The 27,427-nt window shown below is 41.1% G+C and overlaps 1 protein-coding gene across 7 annotated transcripts in view; it reads right to left on the bottom strand.

The window, feature by feature from the left end:
- The window catches only part of LOC133794334 (uncharacterized), a 39,862-nt gene that overhangs the window by 4,894 nt on the left and 7,541 nt on the right, over positions 1–27,427 (bottom strand). For 6 of the 7 annotated variants that reach the window (XM_062231544.1, XM_062231550.1, XM_062231545.1 and 3 more), the window contains 6 exons: positions 26,979–27,285; positions 26,632–26,744; positions 26,485–26,550; positions 26,182–26,272; positions 25,950–26,017; positions 25,477–25,514 (listed from right to left, as the gene is read on the bottom strand). In XM_062231544.1, the coding sequence (XP_062087528.1) occupies positions 25,477–25,514; positions 25,950–26,017; positions 26,182–26,272; positions 26,485–26,550; positions 26,632–26,744; positions 26,979–27,285 (683 nt within the window). Of the gene's footprint in view, positions 1–24,985; positions 25,359–25,476; positions 25,515–25,949; positions 26,018–26,181; positions 26,273–26,484; positions 26,551–26,631; positions 26,745–26,978; positions 27,286–27,427 lie in introns of those variants that run through there. The other variant, XM_062231546.1, reaches the window with a different exon arrangement.

The raw sequence follows: 27,427 nt of genomic DNA, 5'->3' as shown, positions 1-27,427 counted from the left end.
TATCCAGCAATCCAACATGCGCTAATAACAGTCATGCATGTTACATTTAACAGTCAACCAACATGCATCAAAATAACCATGCATGTCATACACATTCACAGGGTGCAGTTTTCTTACCTCAAATCCGAGCTAGAACCAATATAAAAACGACCCTTGAGAACGATCAGCTTTAGTCCTTTAGCGGTCACCTAGTCATAACCAAATACAATCTCCAATTAATGAAAATCACCAAAGATAGGGTCTTAACCTAAACCCCACTCTCGGGACCTCGAAACATGCCCATACGGTGAGTAGATTCAATCCCGGGCCTTAAGGATTGAAACCCCAAGCCAAAAGCCCTTAAAAACACCCAAAACAGGGTTATGAGGAAACAGGGTAGCGCTACAGCGCTGCCCTTCTAGCGCCCCAGCGCTCAAAACAGAACCACAACCGCCCTGCTGAAACCCTGTGTAGCGCTATAGCGCCCTCTGATGGGCGCTGTAGCGCTACCCCCAGACAGCACCACCCCTGAAACTTCCTTCTTCGATTCCCTCAATTCTAACTCGATTCCAAAGCTTCCAAATCCCATTTTTGGTGCCAAATGAACCCAAAAACCATCCCCACATGCCCTAGGGACCACAACCCCAAGAACCCTAGCCAAAACTCCAACCAATTCCCAAGTTACCAACTCAAAAACCAGCTGAAACTTAACTTAGAAAACAGAGTAAAACCAAGAGTTCTAATGGCTAGAAACTCACCTTAATCTTGGCAACACACCCTCTTCAATGGTGGAGCACAGCCCTAGCTTGGCTAAGCTTGGTTCCTTGGCTTAATCCCACAAACTGAGCTTGAAAATCCAAAGAGAAAAGAGGAAGAAAATCCATCGGGAGAGAAGGAAAAGAAAACTCTGTTTTTGATACTCTTCCTTAGCCTTAATGGCTGATATATATCTCTTAGGGTAAAAAGACCTAAATACCCTTAGGTCTAAACAAAACCTTAACAGCCACCAAGGGCAAAACTGTCCTTTCGCACCTATTTCGTTAATCACAATTAACACCCTCCAACTCTCGCTATTCTCAATATTCCCAAATACCAATAAATCATATCCCATTACCCTTTAATTCCCGGTAATGCTCTAATCATAAAATTCACCCCGAGACTCACCCCGAGCCCCGAACTTAAGCCCGTTATGACTAGACCGAACACTTACATCTCATGATCGTCTCATGTCAAATAGCTCGAACCAATCCACCTTATAATGTGGCTATATTAATTCATCACAATCACGCACCCAAAATATACAATTACGCCCACAGTGGCCAAATTACCAAATTACCCTCATAATTATCATATGAGCCCATATGCATGCATTCACCATCATATAATAATATAATTCACATAAACATGCATATAATCATTAAATACTATAATAAATCAATTATGGCCCTCCCGGCCTCCTAATCAAGGTCCTAAACCTTATTAGGAAATTTGGGGCATTACATTTTTCCTGGTCTAACAATCAAAACACCATACAACCTTATCCTCCACCTCAGCTGTAACGCCCCAAACTCCAGGGACCGTTACGGTGTGCCTTGTAAACAGTGCTAAACTCGCTAATCGAGTCATTTGGCCAAAATCGTGAACTAAGTATGATTAGCGGTTTAGGGATTAAAAACTTTGGTTAGGATGTAACGTTTCACTAGAACGTTTAATTTATATATTGGGATCCCGAAAATATAATTTCAGAGTCTATTACAGAAAATATTTACAACAGGCCGTTCTAAGCGGCAAAACAGGGTTCAACCCTAGTTCCACTTTAAACCTCGGCCGTGGCGGACGAGCAGCTGCATATGTACACGTCATCACCCAAGCTCTCCAACTCAAGGATGGTCCAGCTTCCTCTTGCCTTTACCTGCACCACGTAGCACCCGTGAGCCGAAGCCCAGCAAGAAAACACAATAAAGCGTGACATAGTCTCAACAACGATCATAATAACCATTTAGGACTGTTAGTCCAAGCAAATAGGTGACAATAGCCAAAAGTCACAATAATGAGCATCGCTCCTTCTAGCCATGTGACGATAGGGTCACCAGGGCTTAATTGACAAGTGATCCTTTCGTAAGTTTGATTAGGACAGGTGCATGGTGAATGGTCACCAACATAACCTTTGCCCGACCCTAGAGTCGTGCTATGGACAGCGTCCCTTGGCCATGTGACAAACAGTCACCGGGGTCATACACCTTGGCCATAAACATCTGGTCATAGACCAGGCAAGCGCTTATAGTTCTTATCGACCTTCCGGTCGGTCCAGCATTAATACCCCATATGAGTCATTCGATGCCGACCTCGATTAGATCTAATCTTTATTTGGCCCGGCGTTCACAACGCACTGCCACCTCTGACCCTTGGATCGGTAAAACACGACCAGTGCTCAGCCCGTGGTGAACTTAACTAATAAGTCACAGCTTCACAGACGGACCTGACACCATTGTCGATTCTGACTAATAAGTCAGCGCCATACACAGGTAAGCCATGCCACCAAACATATATCACATGTCCAAGATCCATAAACAAGGTATTCAGCATGCTTACTTAACAGATATTAGTACAATTAGGACCATGCGCAACCACAGAGGCTCAAGCTCTGAACAATATCATACTCCGTATATAAAGCATGTCCTAATCACATGTTTCTCGTGCATCATATGCAGTATATCCAGCAATCCAACATGCACCAATAACAGCCATGCATGTCACGTTTAATAGTCAACCAACATGCATCAAGAATAGCCATGCATGTCATACATAATAATCAACCGACATGCATCAATAATAACCACGCATGTCATACTCAGTAATCAACCAACATGCATCATAATAGCCATGCACGTCACATATACACAGGGTGCAGTTTTCTTACCTCAAAGTCGAGCTAGAGCGATTAGAGGAACGACCCTTGAGAATGATCGGCTTTTAGTCCTTTAGCGGTCACCTAGTCATAACCAAATAATCTCCAATTAATGAAAATTACCAAAGATAGGGTCTTAACCTAAACCCCACCCTCGGGACCTCGAAACATGCCCACATAGTGAGTAGATTCGATCCCGGCCCTTAAGGATTTAAACCCCAAGCCAAAAGCCCTTAAAAACACCCAAAACAGGGTTCTGAAGGAGCAGGGTAGCGCTGCCCTTCTAGCGCCCCAGCGCTAAAGACAGAATCACAAACCGCCCAACTGAACCTTGAGTAGCGCCCTTTGATGGGCGCTGTAGTGCTACCCCCAGACAGCACCACCCCTGAAATTTCCTTTTTCGACTTCTTCAATTATAACTCGATTCCAATGCTTCCAAATCCCATTTTTGGTGCCAAATGAACCCAAAAATCATCCTCACATGTCCTAGGGACCACAACCCCAAGAACCCTAGCCAAAACTCCAACCAATTCCCAAGTTTCCAACTCAAAAACCAGCAGAAACTTAACTAAGAAAACAGAGAAAAACCAAGAGTTCTAGTGGCTAGAAACTCACCTTAATCTTGGCAACACACCCTCTTCAATGGTGGAGCATAACCCTAGCTTGGCTAAGCTTGGTTCCTTGGCTCGATTCCTTAATCTGAGCTCGAAAATCCAAAGAGAAAAGAGGAAGAAAATCTATCGGGAGAGAAGGAGGAGAGACTCTGTTTTTATTACTCTTTTACAACCTTAATGGCTGATATATATCTCTTAGGGTAAAAAGACCTAAATACCCTTAGGTCTAAAATGAAACCTTAGCAGCTACCAAGGGCAAAACCGTCATTTCACACCTATTTCATTAATCACAATTAACACCCTCCAATTCCCGCTATTCCCAACATCCTCAAACACCAATAAGCCATATCCCATTACCCTTTAATTCCCGGTAATGCTCTAACCATGAAATTCACCCCGAGACTCACCCCGAGCCCCGGACTTAAACCCGTTATGACTAGACCGAACACTTACATCTCATGATCGTCTCATGTCGATAGCTCGAACCAATCCACCTTATAATGTGGCTATATTAATTAATCACAATCATGCACCCAAGATATACAATTACGCCCACAGTGGCCAAATTACCAAAATACCCTCACAATAATAAATTATCCCATATGCATGCACTCACCGTCATATAATAATATAATTGACGTAAATATGCATATAATCATGAAATACTATAATAAATCAATTATGGCCCTCCCGGCCTCCTAATCAAGGTCCTAAACCTTGTTAGGAAATTTGAGGCATTACATCAGCCACCATATCAACCTACCCAAAATAGGTCACCTTATCCACAACAATATGCACACCAAAATCCTCCACCTGGCTATTATCAACCACAAAATAGACCACCTCACCAAATGCCAATGAAACCAGCCGAAACCCAACCTGATGTACTTAACCAATTCATGACTGAAACTAGGGCATCCATAAGAAGTTTGGAGACTCAAATAAGGCAATTGGCTACTTTAATGTCGAATAGAGCTCAAGGAAATTTGCATAGCACTACAGAAGTTAATCCTAAAGAGCAGTGTAATGCAATATCCTTGAGGAGTGGGACTAAGTATGATGAGCCTATAGTAGAAAACAAGGGCAAGAAGAGTGAGGATCGATATGTCACTAGTCCAGCACAAGAGGAGGTTACTACCGATTTTCTAATGAAGGAGAAGTCTAATGAAGAAAAGGTTACTGAAGACCTTAACAAGAAAGAAGTGGTACCACCAGTAAGCATTGACCACTGATAATCGTACAAAATATACGCTTATTTATAACATTTTCAGATTGATTTTGTTGTTTTTCTCAAGAGATTGTTTCTATTTAATCTGTTTGGTGAACTTGTGCAGTGTGTCGTTATAATTCTGATTTGTTCGAGAATTTGGATAAATATATGTTTTAGTAGTCGAAATTGGTTATTATTTGGAGATGTGGTACAGGCGATATATCGCCTGTCTTGGGCAATATATCGCTACTTGAGGAATTTCAATTTTCGGCTTAGCAGAAACGACATCAGAAATTGCGTTTTTATCGAGTACATTCAATAGGCGATATATCGCAGCATTATAGGCGATATATCGACACAAGGGTATTTTTTGAAATTTTTATGGAAATTCGTAGGTTTTCAGATTTTTGTAAAAAGAATAAAAAGAAGATCGAAAGAGACAGAGAGGGAAAGCGTTCTGACGGCAGAGAAAAAGAAACAGAGAAGAATTCACTTTTAATTTGTTTGTTTTTCTTTATGCTTTTGAATTTTAGATTGTGTGATGAAGTTTAATATTATGAACTAAATTCTTATTTAGAGTATTTTAATGTAGTCACTGGATATTCTATTCATCTTTAATGCAATTTCTATGAATCTTTGAATTTATGTTTATCTATTGTTCTTATGTTTAATGCTTGTAATTGATTGGCCATCTTTTGCATGATTATTGGTTTTAATTTAATATCTGAAAAGTGAGAATTGGAATAGCTTTAGACAATAGACATAGATTTCAATTTAGAATGAAAGTATCAAATTGGTTTGTGTAGCAATTAGGTTTTTGTTCTTAATGTGGTTTATGTGTAGAATTTATCACAGACATGTAGAGAATTCATAGGTAAACTGAATATTTTATATCTTGAGAAAGAATAGAATTGTCAATAGTAAACTTGCTATAATCATAGATCAAAGAAATATATTAGTTGTATTATTGATTGAATAGAATTGAAGGTTGATGAAATTAGAATGCTCTAATATTTCGCTTATATTAAATTTCGTTAATTAAATTTTGCTTTCCTAGTTTATTGTTCATTGTTAATTGTCATTAAATTTTCATTAGTCAAATAGAAATAAAAGTTTGCTATGGGTAATTATTAGATCAATTCCCTGACGGAACGATACTGTATTTCCACTATGTTGACGCCATTTTTCGTCAACAGTGAAAGAAGAGCACGTAAATAACAAACAGTGATGGCCAATATAAATATGATAATACAAAACATAATTTTTACGTGGTTCAGCAGTTAAATCTGCCTAGTCCACGAGTCTTTGTTATTAAACTCAAGATGATCTCTGAAAATTCTTCAAGTATGAATTCTTCAGAGATTTCTCTCAAGATTCAGAGATTCGGTCCCTTACAATGGTGCATGACCTTTCTATTTATAGAGAAGGTTGCAGAGTACTATCCCACACATTTCGGGTAGTTACTCTTTTTGTGCAAATAAATCAAATGGCCTTAAATGTCTGTAATCCGATATAAAAGGAAACGTCCCCTGAAGACCAGGGGGCGTATAACTAATCAAATAATATCCCATGATTTTAGGGGATTTACAGTAATAAATGTAGACCACGTCTCTTATAGACAACACTTTAAGATATTCAAGGTTATTATCATATATCACCAAGGCCTTATTCTCCCAGGTCTCACATCAACTTTCGAGCTAATAACATCTCCCGAGGTCACATGGCTTTCGAGATCGTACGTGTGTCAGGCTCGGAACCCATGATCCGAGGTCATCCCTGAGGACAGATGCATCTCGGGAGCTACCCTTCGAGATCATGTGGATTTCGAGGTTACCATATTCGAAGTCGTCTCAGCTTTGCAGGCTCGATGTCTAGTCTTGGAACATACTTCAGACTTTACGAGTTCATTCGCTGCGAATCCAGCTTTCGAGGTCACATTTATCATGGCTCGAAATCTGGGTATAACATCTTGCCCCCTCAAAAGTATTTGTTCAAATCCTAAGAGAAGGAAACTTTTGAACTACTTTCTTCGGGAACCGTACCGTCACACACTTGAGAATGGACACGCGTCAGTTGGATATTGCTCATTTATGGTACTTGAGTACCTTGGAAACCTGTCCACGATCATTCGTCTGCCACCTTTTCGGTACCATCATGTCATCGACCCCTGACCGTTGGATTTCATGAGGATTCTGGCCAATGGCCCAGATTAATCCTCATTTTTTTTTTTTTTCACTTTTCTCCCTTTATATACTCAAGGTCTTCTTCTTCCTCTTATTTTACACACATCAGAAACAAAAAGGGAAGGGACAAAATCAGAGGCCATCCCAGAGAACTTCTTTCTTGTGCATGTTCTCTTAGCCGAAAAAACAAAGGACCTCCGGTTTGTTCGAGTCCGTGAGCTCATATTTGCAGCCTCTCCTTCAGTCAGCAATTTCTCTGCAATCACCATTATTGTGTAAGTGTCCAATCTTTGTTTTCCCTTATCCCAGTTTTTGTTCATATTGTTCTTGTTATCTCTGTGAATGTACTAGTTTATTTTCTTAGTACAATACGTTAGGGAATTTTTATCCGATAGGCTTTTATGTTTTAAGTTCCCATACTGGGTTTACATCACTGGTTCATACCCAGTTTTGATGTTTGAGCAAGATCTCTGTTTTCTGGGTTTTAAAATTTTAAAAGACGTTTCTTGTACACCAAGATATCGGGTATAAAACATTGGCCTTGACAAATGCACGATACCCAAGGTTACCTTTTCTGGTCATCCGCCACTCTTTTTCCTCTGATTTTCGGGATTTTCAAAAAAAAATTGTCCACTCTCCTTCCTTTCTCGTGGAACGCACGTTCTGACTCTTTAATAAGGGTCTTAGTATCGAGCTTGTTTTGTTCCTAAACTCCAAGCTCGTCCTGTCAAGCTCGTAATTCTTGCATGCATGGCCCTCACCATTTTTTCTTTCTCGCTAGATGTCACAGAATCTGGAAAGACGGTGGGGGTCGTTGCTGGCAATCCCTTATTCGCCCAAAACCCCGAGCCCGGAATCGCTGTTTGCTCGAAATCAACGTCGAATTCGCGAGTACGATCTCGCCCGCGAACGGGAGGACATTCGAGCTCATTACCGCCGCCAAATTGACGAGGTCATAGAGAAGAAGAGGAGGACCCTTCGAGAGGCTATTTACCCAGAATCCAATTCAAGGCCCAGGCCGATCCCACTCGACCCTAAACTGACAGTGACTGTTGCGTATAGCCCGTGAGAGCTCCAATTTTCACTTATGGGGGAGCCTTCTACCTCGCAACCGAGGAGAGAAATCTTCGAGGTCGTGCACTATTGGAGCTCGGCTACCTCGACAAGTCAGATAACTGACATTCTGGCCCTCCATGGCCTCAGGTTGTCAGGTTCCTTGAAGAGTCGAGCTCCGGCCGCTCACGAACGAAGCTGTTACGCCCCCGGGGACCGTGACAACAGGCTGAGATACGCGGCATGGAGCCAGGAACACATGAAGGCAGGGGCGCTGTTGCCTTTGAAGTCTTTTTTCAAGGACTTCATGGATTTTGTTGGGTGGGCTCCGTTCCAGCTCAACACCAATTCTTATAGGATTCTGTCTGCCCTGAGGTCACTATACCACGAGCTGAAGTGGAAGGGGCCTTCACCGTAAGAGATTTTATATCTCTTTTGTCTGAAAGGCAATCCCTCCCGAGCTCGAGGAGGAGATGGCTTTTATTACCTTTCGAGCTATCCCAAAGAAAAAAAGGTATTTGAGGACCTTCCCAATCACCCACCTGATTTTAAGAAAGCCTTCTTCTGGACAGATGGCTTGTCTCCGTCTCGATGCTACTCATTCAGGCGGATTCGTAAGTATTCCAACCCTTTTTTTTTTTTTTTTATCTCTGTGCTTGGGATTTTAGTTGGAAGATCCGTACTTAGTTGAAATGTGTCTTGCTTTCCAGCCAATTTTCAGCGTCCTACTCCTGACGAGGCAATGAAGGGGCATAGAGAGACCCTGCTCCAACTCCCTCATGGCAGGAGGTCTCTCTTGTACCTTTTACATGAGGATAAGCTCCGAGATTGCGGACTTTTGGGAAAGGGTCAGTCCACCTTTGACTGGTCCAATAAAAAGTATGAACATTGGGAGCAGGTGCCTTTGCCCACAGGCATCCTCCCTCCGAGGAGAGAGGTGAGGCCCCCACCTCCAGTTCGAAGAAAGAGTCCGCCATCGGGGAATGAGGCTAATGATGAAGCCTCGAGCTCAGACTCGGATGAAGAAGGTAAAGTCATCCTTAGCTCGAGAATGTGGTCCCCCACCTTACTAAAATATAAACCCGATAGGTTAGTCTTGTGCCCTGACGATAGGGACCACTTCTATATTTGGACTTGGGTAGACAACCGAGTTCATAGGTTTGATAGTTGGCTCAGGAAGTATGACTCCATGTATAGTCTGAATGAAGTGTGGGACGGGATAGCCGTCCAATATGGGACAAACGACTATAGGGACCTTTCGAGGTTGACGTCCACCTATAGGGAAGGTACTCCCCCCGCCTCTTCTGAAGATGGGGGAATTTCATGGTCCCCGAGCTCTAGTTCGGGGGAGAGTTCCAGTTAGGTCTTTCTTTACTTGGTTTTTCTTTTTTATTTTCCAAGCTTATTATCATTATGTCTAACTTCGATTGGAACTGTGCAGGTGCCATGGATCCCGATCTCGACGCTGTGCTTTTTAGTGATGAAGGAGCTGGAGCTCAGAAGAGCAAACGCCCGAGAGCCTCGCGGCGGTCCGACCGACCATCGAAGGTCCCCAGACGCCTCGAGAAGACCCCAACGGCTCAGGCTACTGTGAGCACAACCGACGAGCCGATTGTCCAGGTTGATGCGTCTGGTTCAACCGCGCCCATCTCGCTTCCTCCGACCGACACTCAAATAATAGTCGGCCGACCCCCGAAGAAACCTTCCGTCTTCAAGGTTCAACTGCCGACGACCCGACCTCATATTCAGGAGTTCGTGCTTGACGGTGCCGCTGGGACCCAAGGGGTTGTGCTTAGCTCGGACGTCCTCTCTCGAGTGGGTCAGAGTTTTTCAGGCTTCGGCGCCGACCATTGGGACCTTGTGCACAAGGCCTCGGACTGTAATACTCTTTATGATAAGAGTATTGAACTCACTGCCGCGGTAGCCTTCGCAACTCTCCTTTAACTGTTTGTGTCTCAGCTCGCGATCTAATTCGTTCTTTGTATTTCAGGCCCTTGTCGTTTCAGCACAGCTTAATTATAAGCTGACCAACGAGGTGCACACGAGTATGTCTCTGGCCCAAGAATCAAGGGATCTCCAGCTTAAGATGGCTGATGAACTCAAGGACTCGAAGACCGAACTTGAGAAAGTGAAGACCCGTCTCGCGGAGCTGGAGAAGACGAAAGCCGAGCTTGAACAGGCGAAGACTCGTCTTGCCGAGCTGGAGAAAGCTAATGCTAAGCTCGAAGAGGAGAAAGCTGCTACTTTCGACATCATGGAAGGCGAGAAAGCCCGCCTCCTGAACGAGTTCAAAGAGCAGAAGGAGAAAGCGGTTGACCAGGCCATGTACAAAATATGGGTTGACAATGCCGACCTCGATACTAGCTTCCTGGGTCCTCTCGAGGCCAAGTATGTAGAGCGGTGGAGTGCCCGTCTTGAGGCGAGTGAAGCCGCTCGAGAGGCTGCTCAGAAGGATAGTCATGCTATTCGTCCTGGAGGGTCTAGTGTCGTTGACGCCGGAAAAGCCAAGGGCTGCTTCTTCTTGATTCTTACCTCGGGGCTGCGTCCCTCTATTGTTTGTAACTATTTTTATTTATGCCCGTAGGGCTAATACAATTTTTTTTTATATATACTTACATATGCTTTACATTTCTTGGCTCGAAATATTTTGCATATTTTATATTGATGAATCATTTATGTTTATATTCATACAAACATAGTGTGGATTTAGGCTCGAGACTCGATGCATTCATGCATCGTTTGCTCGAATTATCCGCTTCCGATCTCGTTATTTATCAAGGTCGGATATTACTTTAACCATGAACCCGAAAGTTCTCACATGGTATGTAACGTGACTGGTTTAGTTATATCTTTTTGCTTAGTTACTTTTCCTCATCCTCGGTTATCTCCCCGAGGTTATGAGTTCGAAACTATTTTTCTTTAAGGTATTCCAGCCTCGATCTCGACTTATTTCGAAGTAGGTTTAAATTCCAACTCGTCGATTAGTTTTAGCTGGTTTGTTCTAAACCTATTTAAATCCAAACGTTATTATCTTTTGATAATTTGGTTGTCCAAACTATCTAATCTCGCGTATCTGGTTACATCCAAATACTTTTATGTTTTTGATAATTCGGTTATGTCCAAACTATCTAAGCTCGCGTATCTGGTTATATCCAAATACTTTATTTTTTATTTTTTTAAATCAATGGTATATATACCAATGATGCCCCCTTAATATCCTAAGAGTGTGACCATAGGTTATTAAATTAAGAGTGATTGCAAAAATAAAAAGAGATAACATATTGAACGAAATAGATCTTTATTTGATGGAATTCAAAAGCAGACAAACTACTACAGATAATCAATCATGGTTACAAGCAACACACTTCCTACACTACTGATAGTAAGGTCTAAGGTGTTCGCCATTCCATGCTCGCGGTACCAGGCTCCCGTCCAATCTCGCAAGTTTGTACCCACCGGGCCGAATGACTGACTCTATCTGGTACGGTCCTTCCCAATTCGGCCCGAGCACTCCAGCTGCCGGATCTCGCGTTGCCAAAAATACGCGTCTCAACACCAAATCTCACATTCCAACTTTCGATCTCGAACCCTCTTGTTGAAATACCTGGTAGTTCGCTGCTGGCAGGCAGCGTTTCTTAACTGAGCCTCTTCTTGTTTTTCTTCAATCAAGTCTAAGGTCTCCTGGAGCTGAGTGTGGTTTGAACTTTGATCGTAAATATGAGTTCAGATCGTTGGGATTTCAACCTCGATGGGCAACATTGCCTCGCAGCCGTATGCTAGAGAGAACGGGGTATGTCCTGTTGATGTTCGAGTTGTGGTCCTATATCCCCATAGGACTTGGGGCAATTCTTCGGGCCAACGTCCCTTCGCCTCCTCCAACTTTTTCTTCAGAGAACTTTTGAGAGTATTGCTCACAGCCTCGACCTGGCCATTCGCTTGAGGATGAGCTACTGATGAAAAACTCTTTATTATGTCGTTCTTTTCACAAAAGTTGGTGAACAAGTCGCAATCGAACTGGGTTCCGTTGTGATACGATCTTCCTCGGCATCCCATATCGGCACACGATGCTTTTTACTACGAAATCAAGGATCTTTTTTGAAGTTATAGTTGCCAATGGTTCAGCCTCCGTCCACTTCGTGAAGTAATCCACGTCGACGTTTGGGTGAGGCAAGACCGACAACCGTCACTCTACAACTAGCAGATCGATCGGTGAAACATCCACGGGGAATTATTGAAGATGTTCTTGTGAAGGTGGATAAGTTTATTTTTCCTGCTGATTTTATCGTTCTGGATATGGAGGAGGATATGGATGTACCTATCATTCTGGACAGGCCATTTTTAGCTACTGGGCAGGCTTTAATTGATGTTAAAAAAGGTGAATTGACACTTCGAGTCCAGGGTGAAAAAGTGGTATTCAATGTGTTTAAGGCGTTAAAGTTTGCAAATGTAAATGATAGTTGTTTCAGAGTTGACATGGTAGAGAAAGCGGTGGCAGAAATTAATCTTACAGAGGATTCACTTCAGAAGAGCTTGACAATTAATGGTATAGATGCTGAGTTCGACAGTGAGGTCCAAGAGTGTGTACAGTGGATGAATTCTAAAGGGCCAATTTATAATCGAAAATATGAAGATTTGGGCCAAGGACCTGAAAGACCATTACCATCAGTTCAGAAACCTCCAGAGTTGGAATTGAAATCATTGCATGCACATCTTCAATATGCTTTTTTGAGTGAGAAGGAGACTTTACCAGTCATTGTGTCTTCTTCTCTTTCTAATGAGGAGATGGAAAAATTATTAAGGGTGTTGAGAACCCATAAGTTGGCAATTGGATGGACGTTGGCAGATATTCAGGGGATAAGTTCATCCACAGTTATGCACAAGATCTTGATGGAAGATGACAGTAAGCCCTCTATTGAAGCACAACGTCGATTGAATCTAGCAATGAAAGAGGTGGTAAGGAAGGAGATCTTGAAGTGGTTAGATGCTGGGGTGATCTATCCCATTTCAGATAGTAGTTGGGTAAGTCCAGTTCAGGTAGTCCCTAAGAAATGAGGGATTACAGTGGTGAAGAATGACAATAACGAACTTATCCCAACGCGTACCGTAACTGGTTGAAGGATTTGTATAGATTATCGTAAACTAAACAAAGCAACCAGAAAAGATCACTTTCCACCGCCTTTCCTTGATCAGATGTTAGATAGATTGGCTGGACACCAGTATTACTATTTTCTGGATGGCTATTCAGGGTACCATCAAATAGCCATTGCTCCTGAGGATCAAGAAAAGACGACTTTCACCTGTCCATATGGTACATTCGCACTCCGTCGTATGCCGTTTGGTCTGTGCAATGCCCCAGCCACTTTTCAACGTTGTATGATGGCTATTTTCTCTGATATGGTGGAACGAAGCATTGAGATCTTTATGGATGATTTCTCTGTTATGGGGTCTTCTTTTGATGATTGTCTAAGGAATTTGGAGGCTGTGCTGAGAAGATGTGAAGAGGCGAATTTAGTCTTGAATTGGGAAAAATGCCATTTCATGGTAAATGAAGGCATAGTACTTGGGCACAAGGTGTTTAAGAATGGTATTGAGGTTGATAGGGCTAAGATTGCTACTATTGAGAATTTGCCACCTCCAGTTTCAGTGAAAGGGGTGAGAAGTTTCCTTGGTCATGCGGGGTTCTATAGAAGATTTATAAATGACTTCTCCAGGATTTCTAAGCCACTCTCGGCATTGTTGATGAATGGGGTGCCATTTGAGTTCGATGAGAAGTGTCTTGAAGCTTTCAGGATACTAAAGCAGAAATTGGTGTCAGCACCTATAGTAATTTCACCGGATTGGGACCAGCCATTTGAGTTAATGTGCGATGCAAGTGATTTTGCAGTGGGTGCAGTACTGGGGCAGCGTGTTGTCAAAGTATTTCGGACTATTTATTATGCCAGCAGAACACTAAATGGTGCTCAGTTGAATTATGCCACCACTGAGAAAGAGTTTCCGGCTATTGTATATGCATTCGATAAATTCAGGCCTTATTTGATGGGGGATAAAGTTATTGTGTATACTGATCACTCAACAATCAACCATCTTATTGCTAAAAAAGATGCTAAACCCAGACTTATTCGTTGGGTACTTCTTTTGCAAGAGTTTGATATGGAGGTTCGGGATAAGAAGGTGATAAGCGTACAAAATATATGCTTATTTATAACATTTTCAGATTGATTTGGTTGTTTTTCTCAAGAGAAAGTTTCTATTTAATCTGTTTGGTGAACTTGTGCAGTTTGTCGTTATAATTCTGATTTGTTCGAGAATTTGGATAAATGTTTGTTTTAGTAGCCGAAAATTGGCTAATATTTGGAAATATGGTACAGGTGATATATCGCCTGTCTTGGGCGATATATCGCCGCTTGTGGAATTCCAAATTTCGGCTTAAGCAGAACGACATCATAAACTCGCGTTTTTATCGAGAACATTCAACAGGCGATATATCGCAGCATCATAGGCGATATATCGGCACAAGGACATTTTTGGAAATTTTCATGGAAATTCGTAGGTTTTTGGATTTTTAAAAAAAGAATAAAAAGAAGATCGAGAGGGACAGAAAAGGGGAAGCATTCTGACGGCAGAGGGAAAGAAACAGAGAAGAATCCACGTTTATTTTGTTTGTGTTTATTTATGCTTTTGAATTTTAGATTGTGTGATGAAGTTTAATATTATGAACTAAATTTTTATTTAGAGTATTTTAATGTAGTCACTGGATATTCTATTCGTCTTTAATGCAATTTCTATGAATCTTTGAATTTATGGTTATCTATTGTTCTTATGTTTAATGCTTGTAATTGATTGGTCATCTGTTGCATAATTATTGGTTTTAATTCAATATTTGAAAAGTGAGAATTGGAATAGCTTTAAACAATAGACATAGATTTCAATTTAGAACGAAAGTATCAAATTGGTTTGTGTAGCAATTAGGTTTTTGTTCTTAATGTGGTTTATATGTCGAATTTATCACAGACATGTAGAGAATTCACAGGTAAACTGAATATTTTATATCTTGAGAAAGAATAGAATTGTCAATGGTAAACTTGCTATAATCATAGATCAAAGAAACATATTAGTTGTATTATTGATTGAATAGAATTGAAGGTTGATGAAATTAGAATACTCTAATCTTTCGCTTATATTAAATTTCGTTAATTAAATTGTGATTTCTTAGTTTATTGTTCATTGTTAATTGTCATTAAAATTGTTAGTTACTTCATTGACAAAGCAGTTGCAACAAAACAAGATCTCAGCTCAAGCCCAGGCTATACAGATGCAATCAGGGTGTGAAATATGTGGAGGGCCTCATTTGTATGAACAGTGTACAACAGCCAACATGTATGGTAATATGCCAGTTAATCAGGCTCAGGTACAGGCAGTTGGTAATTTTCAGAGGCCTTATCAGAATCCGTTTTCCAATACTTATAATCCTGAGTGGAGAAATCACCCAAATTTCTCATGGAGAAACAATCAAGGCCAACAGTCACAATTTCAAGGGCCATACTAGCAACACATGTCACAACAGCCTATGAATCAAGCCTCATCATCACACTAGCCTAGAACGCAAGATCAACCAGAAAAGCCTAATGAGTTGCAAGCAGCCTTGTTGACCCTCACTAATACTCAGACTCAATTCATGACTGAAACCAGATCCTCTATTCGAAACCTTGAGACACAAGTGGGTCAGTTGGCCAACATGCTTAATAACAGACCGCAAGGGAATTTGCCTAGTAATACCGTGGTAAATCCTAAAGAGAACTGTCAAGCAATTTCATTGAGGAATGGTAAGCAAATGGAGCAGCCCAGTGTACAAAAGTCAGTGGTTCAGAATGAAGAGTTGGGTGAGAAATCAGATACAAAAGCGAATGGGGTTACTGAAGACCACCAAGGTTCAAACAAGTGTCCTCCCTTTGTTGATAGTCAACCACTTCAAGTTCCATATCCTCAGAGGCTTAGAAAAACTACATTGGATAAACAGTTTTCTAAGTTTTTAGAGGTATTCAAAAAGCTGCACATCAATATTCTATTTGCTGAGGCATTAGAGCAGATGCCTAGTTATGTCAAATTTATGAAAGAGATTCTGTCAAAGAAAAGAAAGATGGAGGAGTATGAGACGGTGGCACTCACTGAAGAGTGCAGTGCGATATTGCAGAAGAAGTTGCCCCAAAAGTTAAGAGATCTGGGGAGCTTTACCATACCTTGCACCATTGGCAAATTTGAATGTAAGCACGCTTTATGTGATCTGGGGGCAAGTATTAATCTGATGCCCTTAACTGTGTTCAGACGACTGGGTTTGGGTGAGGCAAGACCGACAACCGTCACTCTACAACTAGCAGATCGACCGGTAAAACATCCACGGGGAATTATTGAAGATGTTCTTGTGAAGGTGGATAAGTTTATTTTTCCTGCTGATTTTATTGTTCTGGATATGGAGGAGGATATGGATGTACCAATCATTCTGGGCAGGCCATTTTTAGCTACTGGGCAGGCTTTGATTGATGTTCAGAAAGGTGAGTTGACACTGCGAGTTCAGGGTGAAGAAGTTGTATTCAACGTGTTTAAGGCTCTAAAGTTTGCAAATGTCAATGACAGCTGTTTCAAAGTTGACATGGTAGAGAAAGCGGTGGCAGAAATTAATCTCACAGAGGATTCACTTCAGAAGAGCTTGACCATTGGAGATATAGATGATGAGTTAGACAGTGAAGTCCAAGAGTGTGTACAGTGATTGAATTCTAAAGGGCCAATTTACAATCGAAAATATGAAGATTTGGGCCAAGGACCTGAAAGACCATTACCATCAGTTCAGAAACCTCCAGAGTTGGAATTGAAATCATTGCCTGCACATCTTCGCTATGTTTTTCTGGGTGAGAAGGAGACTTTACCAGTTATTGTGTCTTCTTCTCTTTCTAATGAGGAGATGGAAAAATTATTAAGGGTGTTGAGAACCCATAAGTTGGCAATTGGATGGACGTTGGCAGATATTCAGGGGATAAGTTCATCCACAGTTATGCACAAGATCTTGATGGAAGATGACAGTAAGCCCTCTATTGAAGCACAACGTCGATTGAATCTAGCAATGAAAGAGGTGGTAAGGAAGGAGATCTTGAAGTGGTTAGATGCTGGGGCGATCTATCCTATTTTAGACAGTAGTTGGGTGAGTCCAGTTCAGGTAGTCCCTAAGAAAGGAGGGATTACAGTGGTGAAGAATGACAATAACGAACTTATCCCAACGCGTACCGTAACTGGTTGGAGGATTTGTATAGATTATCGTAAACTGAACAAAGCAACCAGAAAAGATCACTTTCCACTGCCTTTCCTTGATCAGATGTTAGATAGATTGGCTGGACATCAGTATTACTGTTTTCTGGATGGCTATTCAGGGTACCATCAAATAGCCATCGCGCCTGAGGATCAAGAAAAGACGACTTTCACCTGCCCATATGGTACTTTTGCATTCCGTCGTATGCCGTTTGGTCTGTGCAATGCCCCAGCCACTTTTCAACGGTGTATGATGGCTATTTTCTCTGATATGGTGGAACGGAGCATTGAGATCTTTATGGATAATTTCTCTGTTATGGGGTCTTCTTTTGATGATTGTCTAAGGAATTTGGAGGCTGTGCTGAGAAGATGTGAAGAGGCGAATTTAGTCTTGAATTGGGAAAAATGCCACTTCATGGTAAATGAAGGCATAGTACTTGGGCACAAGGTGTCTAAGAATGGTATTGAGATTGATAGGGCTAAGATTGCTACTATTGAGAATTTGCTGCCTCCAGTTTCAGTTAAGGGAGTGAGAAGTTTCCTAGGTCATGCGGGGTTTTACAGAAGATTTATAAAGGACTTCTCCAGGATTTCTAAGCCACTCTCGGCATTGTTGATGAATGGGGTGCCATTTGAGTTTGATGAGAAGTGTCTTGAAGCTTTCAGGATACTAAAGAAGAAATTGGTGTCGGCACCTATAGTAATTTCACCGGATTGGGACCAGCCATTTGAGTTAATGTGCGACACAAGTGATTTTGCAGTGGGTGCGGTTCTGGGGCAGCGTGTTGACAAAGTATTTCGGACTATTTATTATGCCAGCAGAACACTAAATGGCGCTAAGTTGAATTATGTCACCACTGAGAAGGAGCTTATTGCCATTGTCTATGCATTCGACAAATTCAGGTCGTATTTGATGGGGAACAAAATTATTGTGTATACTGATCATTCCGCAATCAGGCATCTTATTGCTAAGAAAGATGCTAAACTTAGACTTATTCGTTGGGTACTTCTTTTACAAGAGTTTGATATGGAAGTTCGGGATAAGAAGGGTACAGAGAATTTGGTGGCGGATCACTTATCAAGACTTGAGTTGGAGGATAAGTCAGAACTTGCTGCAGGAGAGATTAATGAGAGTTTCCCAGATGAACAATTATTTGCAGTGGAGGATGAGTTTGTGACATGGTTTGCGGATTATGTGAATTATTTGGCAGCCAACGTAGTGCCATCAGAATTTGTAGGGCAAAGATTGAAAAAGTTTTATCATGATGTGAAGAACTACTACTGGGATGATCCTTTCTTATTCAAACAATGTCCGGATTTAATTATCAGAAGATGTGTGCCTGAAAGAGAAATGAAGGACATCTTGTTTCATTGCCATGCTTCGTCTACTGGTGGACATTTTGGGGGAGCAAGGACTGCTGCAAAGGTCCTTGAATGTGGATTTTATTGGCCTACTCTGTATAAAGACAGCTATGACTGTGAAACAGTGTGATCGTTGTCAAAGGGTATGTAATATCTCAAGACGTCATGAAATGCCTCTCACTAATATATTGGAGGTTGAATTATTCGATGTTTGGGGTATTATTGACTTTATGGGACCCTATCCACCGTCGTTTGGTAATTTGTATATTTTGTTGGCGGTGGATTATGTAAGTAAGTGGGTTGAGGCAGTTGCTACTTCAACTAATGATGCTCAAGTGGTAGTCAAGTTTCTGAAGAAGAATATTTTCTCTCGTTTTGGCACACCTCGAGCTATTATAAGTGATGAAGGGACTCATTTCGCCAATAAGATTTTTGATTCTTTAATGGAGAAGTATGGAATTAAACACAAGATGGCATTGGGATATCATCCGCAGTCAAATGGGCAAGCGGAAGTGTCAAATCGGGAGATTAAGCTGATTTTAGAGAAGACGGTGCAAGTTAATAGAAAGGATTGGTCGAATAAGCTTGATGATGCGTTGTGGGCTTATCGGACAGCTTTTAAAACGCCAATTGGTACTTCTCCCTACCGTCTTGTATATGGTAAAGCTTGTCACTTGCCATTTGAATTGGAGCATAGGGCACAGTGGGCGTTAAAGAAGTTGAATTTCAATACGGTCGCTTCGAAAGCATTAAGGCTAGCTCAACTGAATGAGTTAGATGAATTGCGTCATGATTCCTATGAGAATGCAAGAATCTACAAAGAGAAGACAAAGAAATGGCATGACAATAGTATTGTCAATCGGACTTTTCAAGTGGGCGATAAGGTGCTACTATTCAATTCCCGTCTCAAGTTATTTCCGGGAAAATTAAAGTCTCGATGGTCAGGGCCATTCAATGTTACAAAAGTTTTTCCATACGGGGCTTTGGAGATTTAACAAGGTGATTCTTCGCCGTTTAAAGTTAATGGACAGTGGGTGAAGCATTACTATGGAGGTGAAATTGAGACGAAGGTCAATATTACACTGGTGGATTCTTGAAGGCAAGAAAAGCAGCGTCCGGCTAAATGACGTTAACGACAGCGCTTTTGAGAGGCACCTCATTATTTTGTAATTTATTTTTGTTTTTGTTTTTGTTTTCGTTTGACATTATTATTATTTTTTTCTTTTAGTGTAGTAGAACCGTGAAAAACGTGAAAAAAAAATGTTGAAAAAAAGTTGATAATTTTGAACAGTGTTTAGGCAATATATCGCCTACACCAGGCGATATATCGCCTGGACAACAGATTTGGATGGGATTTTTGGTTTTAAGTTGGAATTTTTTTCGGTCCCAGGAGATATATCGCCTACCAATGGCGATATATCGGCATCAGTGAATTGGGAGGCGACATATCGGCAGTGCAAGTGGCGAAATATCGCCGTGGAAGTCAGAGACGCTGTTTTGGTAAACAGCCTATGGCGATATATCGCCTCATATATGCGATATATCGGCTCAGATGGAATAAGGCTACGCTATGTCGGGGTTGGTCGAGGCGACATATCGGCATGGTGGACAGAGGCACAGTTCGGCTATACTACATGTGGCGATATATCGCCACTTACAGGTGATATATCGCGTGGTCGAATTTTTTTGAAAATAAAAAAGGCACGTGGGGAGCACATGCTGGCTACATATCAGCTATTTTCCCCAAACATAAACCCCAATTCAACCCTCTTCCAGAACCGAACCACTACTTCAACCATTCATATTTTTCACTCATTTTTCCTCTCAAACAACTTTCTCTCTCAAGCACTCAAGGGGCCGACTATTGCTGTGATTCACCACCACTATCATCATCATTTTCAAGGTACTTTGCTGAGTTTTTATGTGCTTAAAGATATATTGAGAACTTAGATTTTGTGTTGGGCATTGGACGAAATTTTAGAATCTATTGCAAGATTGGCTTGTGTGTACTGTTGTTATTATCTTGGGAGAATATTCTACACAGTTGGGACAAATTGTGGGGTTAATTGAGTATTGTTGGCCATTGTTTCACGATTGCACACTAGGTATTCGATAAAAGTACTCAGTGAACGGTTTTGGAATATTTTGGACATGCTTGTGTGTTTCTGAGTTGCTTTGGGATTATTAGTGTGTTCAGAGACTATTCCTTGTGTTCTTGAGATTCAACTACTCCATGGCTCCAAAGAAAGCAAAGACCATGTCCACCGTCGAACGAGCCAATGTAACTATTGCCCATACCTTTGTTAGCCCCACCGCCCAAAATAAATTCGAGGAATGGATAGTTAAAAATAAAACAGTGATTGTGGAGTCTCACTTTAGGCCGAGTGAATTGGATGGCATACTCCCACAGATGATTATAAATAGGAATTGGAAGCAGTTGTGTGAGCCAAAACTTTTGGCTAATATCAGTTTGGTAAGGGAGTTTTATGCCAACGCTTTTGTCGAGCGGGATGATCACACAGTGTTAGTTCGGGGTAAAAAGGTTTGCTATTCTCCGCAAGTAATCAACAGGTTCTACGGCCTCAATGATCCATGGGATGACGATTATGGCGCAGGAGCCGCAGAAAAGGACTATGATTTGCTCTTAAGGGAAATGACGAAGCCCGGTTCTACTTTCAAAATGGGGAGTGACATGGTTACTCCAAGATCAATCAGGGCTACATGTTTGAGTCCGTATGGGAGGTTGTGGAACAGGTTCGTCATTAGTACTCTCATGCCTTCCACTCAACAAATGGAAGTGACTACTGAACGTCTCTACTTGCTCTATTGTATTTGTTCGAGCAAGTCGATCAATGTTGGGAGGCTCATTGCAGAGAGTATCGGTTACATTGCGCGAGGGGGCACATCTGGTGGTCATGGACATGCTTCATTAATTACCAGTCTATGTAAGGATCAAGGCGTGCCAATGAACGTTAATGAAGTCTGTGAACAGTCTCCAATAATTAGTCATCAATCAGTGTTGCATCAGGATGAGAATTATGGGGGTGTTCCTCGACCCACTGGTTTGGGATATGAGCCTGTTGATCCGAGTCTGCTGTCCTTGCCACCGACCGATGAACAGCCTGAGTCCACAAGGCCGAAGAGAAAGGGGCGTAAACCATCCACTTCTAGAGCTACTGAAGGCTCTAGTTCTCGGCAGTATAGTACCATCCAACAAGACATTGAAGAGTTGAAGAGACAACAACAGCTGTTGTTGCATGGTCAGCTGGATATTCGAGATCGTCAATTCCACAGCTGACCATGCAACAACAGCTGTTGTTGTCTCTTCAACTCTTCAATGTCTTGTTGCATGGTACTATACTGCTGAGAACTAGAGCCTTCAGTAGCTCTAGAAGTGGATGGTTTACGCCCCTTTCTCTTCGGCCTTGTGGACTCAGGCTGTTCATCGGTCGGTGGCAAGGACAGCAGACTCGGATCAACAGGCTCATATCCCAAACCAGTGGGTCGAGGAACACCCCCATAATTCTCATCCTGATGCAACACTGATTGATGACTAATTATTGGAGACTGTTCACAGACTTCATTAACGTTCATTGACACGCCTTGATCCTTACATAAACTGGTAATTAATGAAGCATGTCCATGACCACCAGATGTGCCCCCTCGCGCAATGTAACCGATACTCTCTGCAATGAGCCTCCCAACATTGATCGACTTGCCCGAACAAATACAATAGAGCAAGTAGAGACGTTCAGTAGTCACTTCCATTTGTTGAGTGGAAGGCATGAGAGTACTAATGACGAACCTGTTCCACAACCTCCCATACGGACTCAAACATGTAGCCCTGATTGATCTTGGAGTAACCATGTCACTCCCCATTTTGAAAGTAGAACCGGGCTTCGTCATTTCCCTTAAGAGCAAATCATAGTCCTTTTCTGCGGCTCCTGCGCCATAATCGTCATCCCATGGATCATTGAGGCCGTAGAACCTGTTGATTACTTGCGGAGAATAGCAAACCTTTTTACCCCGAACTAACACTGTGTGATCATCCCGCTCGACAAACGCGTTGGCATAAAACTCCCTTACCAAACTGATATTAGCCAAAAGTTTTGGCTCACACAACTGCTTCCCATTCCTATTTATAATCATCTGTGGGAGTATGCCATCCAATTCACTCGGCCTAAAGTGAGACTCCACAATCACTGTTTTATTTTTAACTATCCATTCCTCGAATTTATTTTGGGCGGTGGGGCTAACAAAGGTATGGGCAATAGTTACATTGGCTCGTTCGACGGTGGACATGGTCTTTGCTTTCTTTGGAGCCATGGAGTAGTTGAATCTCAAGAACACAAGGAATAGTCTCTGAACACACTAATAATCCCAAAGCAACTCAGAAACACACAAGCATGTCCAAAATATTCCAAAACCGTTCACTGAGTACTTTTATCGAACACCTAGTGTGCAATCGTGAAACAATGGCCAACAATACTCAATTAACCCCACAATCTTTCCCAACTATATATGATAATCTCCCAAGATGACAAAAACAAGAAACACAAACCAATCTCACAATAATTTCCAAAAATCCGTCCAATGCCCAACACAAAATCTAAGTTCTTCAAATTTCCTCAATATATCATTAAGCACATCAAAACTCAACAATGTACCTTGAAAACTTGAAGAGGATGATGAAATTGGTGGTGAATCACATCAATAGTCGGACCTTTGATGCTTGATCGAATGCTTGAGAGGAAAAATGGGTGAAAATTGGGAGCCTTGAAAGAATGCTTCGGTTCTGGAATAGGGGTTATTTGTGGGGGAAATATAACTGATATGAATCCATCATGTGCTCCCCACGTGCCCCTTTTTTTTTCAAAAAAATTGAACAGGCGATATATCGCCACATGCTGTATGGCCGAACGGCGTCTCTGTCCACCATGACGATATTTCGCCTCCACCACCCCCGATATATCGCAGCCTCATTCCCTTATGCCGATATATCTCCATTGTTAGGCGATATATCTCCTGGGCACATAAAAAAAAATGTCAAATTTGGAAAAAATCCCATCCGAATCTGTTGTCCAGGCGATATATCGCCAAAGATGGTAGTGGAAACAGATCTACATCTTCATTGTTTCGGAGAGACCACTGATTTACCAACGCATTGAGCTGGTCCACATGAGTGATTTGATATTCACTTTGCTGCGCCAAGTACTGCTGCATATGTTGGTTTTGCGCAATCTGATAATTATTCTGTTGCACCAAATATTAGAATTGATTCTGCATCATCTGCATGTATGGATCAAAAGTACCAGCTGCAGGTTGAATAGGTGGCTGTACAACTGGTACCTCATGCGCAGTCTCCTCTGGAATAGTACCCTCCACATCTGCTTCATTATCCTCTTCTTCAACATCATCTAATCGTTGTCTTTTATCAGTGGCATGCTGTCGAGGTGGTGGTGCTTCTAAGGAAGGTGGTTTATAACCAAACACCCTATTTTTAGAAATTGCCGACATAGGCTTCCGAACGACATCACTTTCAAACATAACAACTCCATATGTACGGCATAAATTTGTGATTAATGAGCCATGACCTAATCCTCCCGTAGTGGTTAACATACTACTATCTTTCATACTCGGCCTACATCAATAGTCATTCCAGCCATAATGGCATATACCAACAACAACCTCTCTTTGTTGATATCCGACATATGAGTAGTCGGCATTAGTCTTGCACTCACAAAATGCACCCAAGCCCGCGCTACATGATTCAATTGATAGCGCCAAAGATATTTCGGAACACCACCAACGACACTAAACCGGGCTCCTGGTATACTTAAAGTTCCAGCCACCTCTACCCAATTAATATTATTCCCAAGAGCCCATTGATGATATTGATCCTCCTCTCGTTCATACATTGGCATATTGTATAGTGCAGCAATAGTATCTATACCGACCGGAACTTGGACACCTCTAACAAATACTTTTGTATTTCTCATCTCCACATAATTTGCATAAAATTCTAAAACCACTGAAAAATTTGCATGACTGACATCCTCTGCAACAAACATGGCCCAACCCCTTCTTTGAATTTCTCCCCGAATATCTTCATAGGTTGAGATTTCACAGGGTGTTTCAGTATACTCAAAACCCCGCTCACTTATGACCTTCCTCTTACGTATCCTTGTGTATCGCTCAAAAGCTACCTTACTTACAAATTTCGTAACATCATAATCTGGGGGTTGTTAAGGTTCCTTAGAAGAAGATGGCCTATTGGTGTTCCTAGAGAATGATGCCCTAGAAGGATTTCTTTTAGGCCCCATAATATTCTACAATAAAGTTGACAGCACCTCCCCTGTTTTTTTCAATATTCCCCAAATTCCAAATGTCGTTTCAAATAATGCATGGGGCCCCGGTATTTGGAAATTTACAATGTATAAAAAGGCAAAGAAGCTAAGCTAGTATAGAAATATAGTTGAAGATGTCTCAGAATTGTGCGCGTCTCTTCCTCTTTCTATTCCCCACTGTATTATAAGCTCCAGTAAAGAGAAAAAGAAAATCAGTCTACTCGCATGTTTTCATGAAATGGTATGGATGCACAACAGTGATAATATCCGTTGTCATCAAAGATAAATCTCTGAGACAGGTGAGCTTCACGTATAACACACTCCCCCCATTCCTCTGATCCAAACTGCTTAAAAATGGACCGCGCATCAAAATAATCGGACTCTCTTTTGCTTTTCCAACTCGTCCTTAAGAATAGTAAATTTCAACATATTAACAAAAAAATTTATGGAATCAGCTATCTCTTGTAAACAACATTAAGCAAGGAACGAGAGAAATTTTAAGAGGGTCAAAAGGTAATGGTACCTTTTCCTATGACTTGTATTCATCACAGTAGCATGCAGCTGCAATTTGAAAAGGAGAATAAACAGTTAATGCAATAGTATATACCTCAAGATAAAGAAAACGTGTCACAGAAGAATTGAATGGGTAACTGGTAAGTATTAAGGATGTGTTAATCCATATAGTTGGGATGACACTTCATGTGCCAGTATGAGCAGTGTGTGTTGCTTTTCTGTTTTTTCTTTCCCATATTAGACTTAAGCCTCAAGCACCAAACACACTGAATTGAGGCTGAACAATTGTGACAACAGTAACACAGATTGGAAATATGCACCTCTCAAATTCATAGCTTTGGTTATAAAGAATCAAAGAAAATCAAGAGTACAATAGATATTAGTCCCAAATAAAAGTATGCTGTTAACATGTTCAATAAACCCATGCATGGTAGTGGCTGAAGGAGTTAAACATATAATCGTATTGAAGATTTTACATCATACCTTCAATCTTTGATTAGCATCTTTCTCAAGAACAAGTCCAGCTTCAACAAATGCATCGATAATGACCTCTAAGAAAGCAGAAAGCTAAAGAAACTACCAAGGTATCGAACTATTACTATAAAATATAAAGACACTGACACAATATTTTTATTTATTTATAATTTTTGTTTTAAAAATTTCAACTTCCAAGTATAGCAAATCATAAATTGAAATTCTCCAGAATTTAGGATACGGCAAGCACGTAGAAGTCTGCCCTCACTGCCAATTTCTTCCACAGGTGCATAGACAACTCGCGCTTTAGCCAAAGAACCCCTCATACAGTCCTGTAGAGATATGAAGGATTATTTCTTGTTATGATAATATTTTAAAAATTATTAACATTTTTAAGCCTAATGGCATCCGTTCCAACTTCCAATGATAAAGTCATTAGTACAGAACTTAGCAATTGGAAGGATTGGTAATCTTACCAGTTCCAACTTCCAATGATAAAGTCATTAGTACAGAACTTAGCAATTGGAAGGATTGGTAATCTTACCAGGCCCCGTAGTCTAATGGAGACAGGCCGATTCTCCAAGGCTTCCATCACCTTAGAAGAGACACTCTGGAATAAAATAGAACAGCTTAACGATTAGTATTAAGACTCCCAGGCACCAGCTGATATCAATTTCTCACTCAAATTTACCTGCAAGACCTCAGCAGCTGCAGAAACTCGTCCCTTGTTCCACAGCTTTAACATGAGAATAGTTAAGTGGAAAGTTCTTGGCTTAATGAATATGGATTTGTCAATCCTCATGTCTGTCAAGTTCATACATTGAGCTTTAGATATATTAATAACAAATTAAGGGAGGAAGCCTACGTAAATAATCAACTGAATAACAAAGAATGACGATGATCTCTAGTCAGTTTCAATGATGATAACATTCAAAATAAATATTCACATACAAAGGTAAAGCTAAGAACCAGGTAAAATAAACATATTACAAGAAGTCCTTTATGCAAACCTATCACAAAGTATGACAAATTTTGTACCAGATAAAGTAGAAGACGTGGATGTTTTAGCCTTAGGTGCATAACTGACAACAGGTACATTGGTTAAATTCACTTTAACACGTTCTTTGTCAGTATCAACTTTTAGTTCAACAGCAACATCAGGTCCTTTATCTAACTTCTGGCCTTCATCTACAATTGAATCACTGCCTGCATTCTTTTCTAGGCAAGGATCATCACATTCCAAAATAGAGTTCTGGAACATAATAAGCTTGTCAACTAATTCAGGATGTATTGCCAATGGAAGTGAAATGAAGTGAGAGTAATTAAGGCTTGGGCTTTTGACTGCCTGTTGTTCAGAAAGAAAGATTTGGAAAAGGAAAATTATTAGTTTTGCTCATAATAGTAGGTGAATAGCCTCATGATTAAAAAATGTTAGATATATATTTATATATATATATATATATATTTGGAAGAAAACAGTCACTACG

This window comes from Humulus lupulus, chromosome 8 (genome assembly GCF_963169125.1).
Source record: "Humulus lupulus chromosome 8, drHumLupu1.1, whole genome shotgun sequence".
NCBI classification, from domain to species: domain Eukaryota; kingdom Viridiplantae; phylum Streptophyta; class Magnoliopsida; order Rosales; family Cannabaceae; genus Humulus; species Humulus lupulus.
The sequence above is the reverse complement of the archived record's forward strand: the minus strand, read 5'-3'. Positions and strand labels throughout refer to the sequence as shown.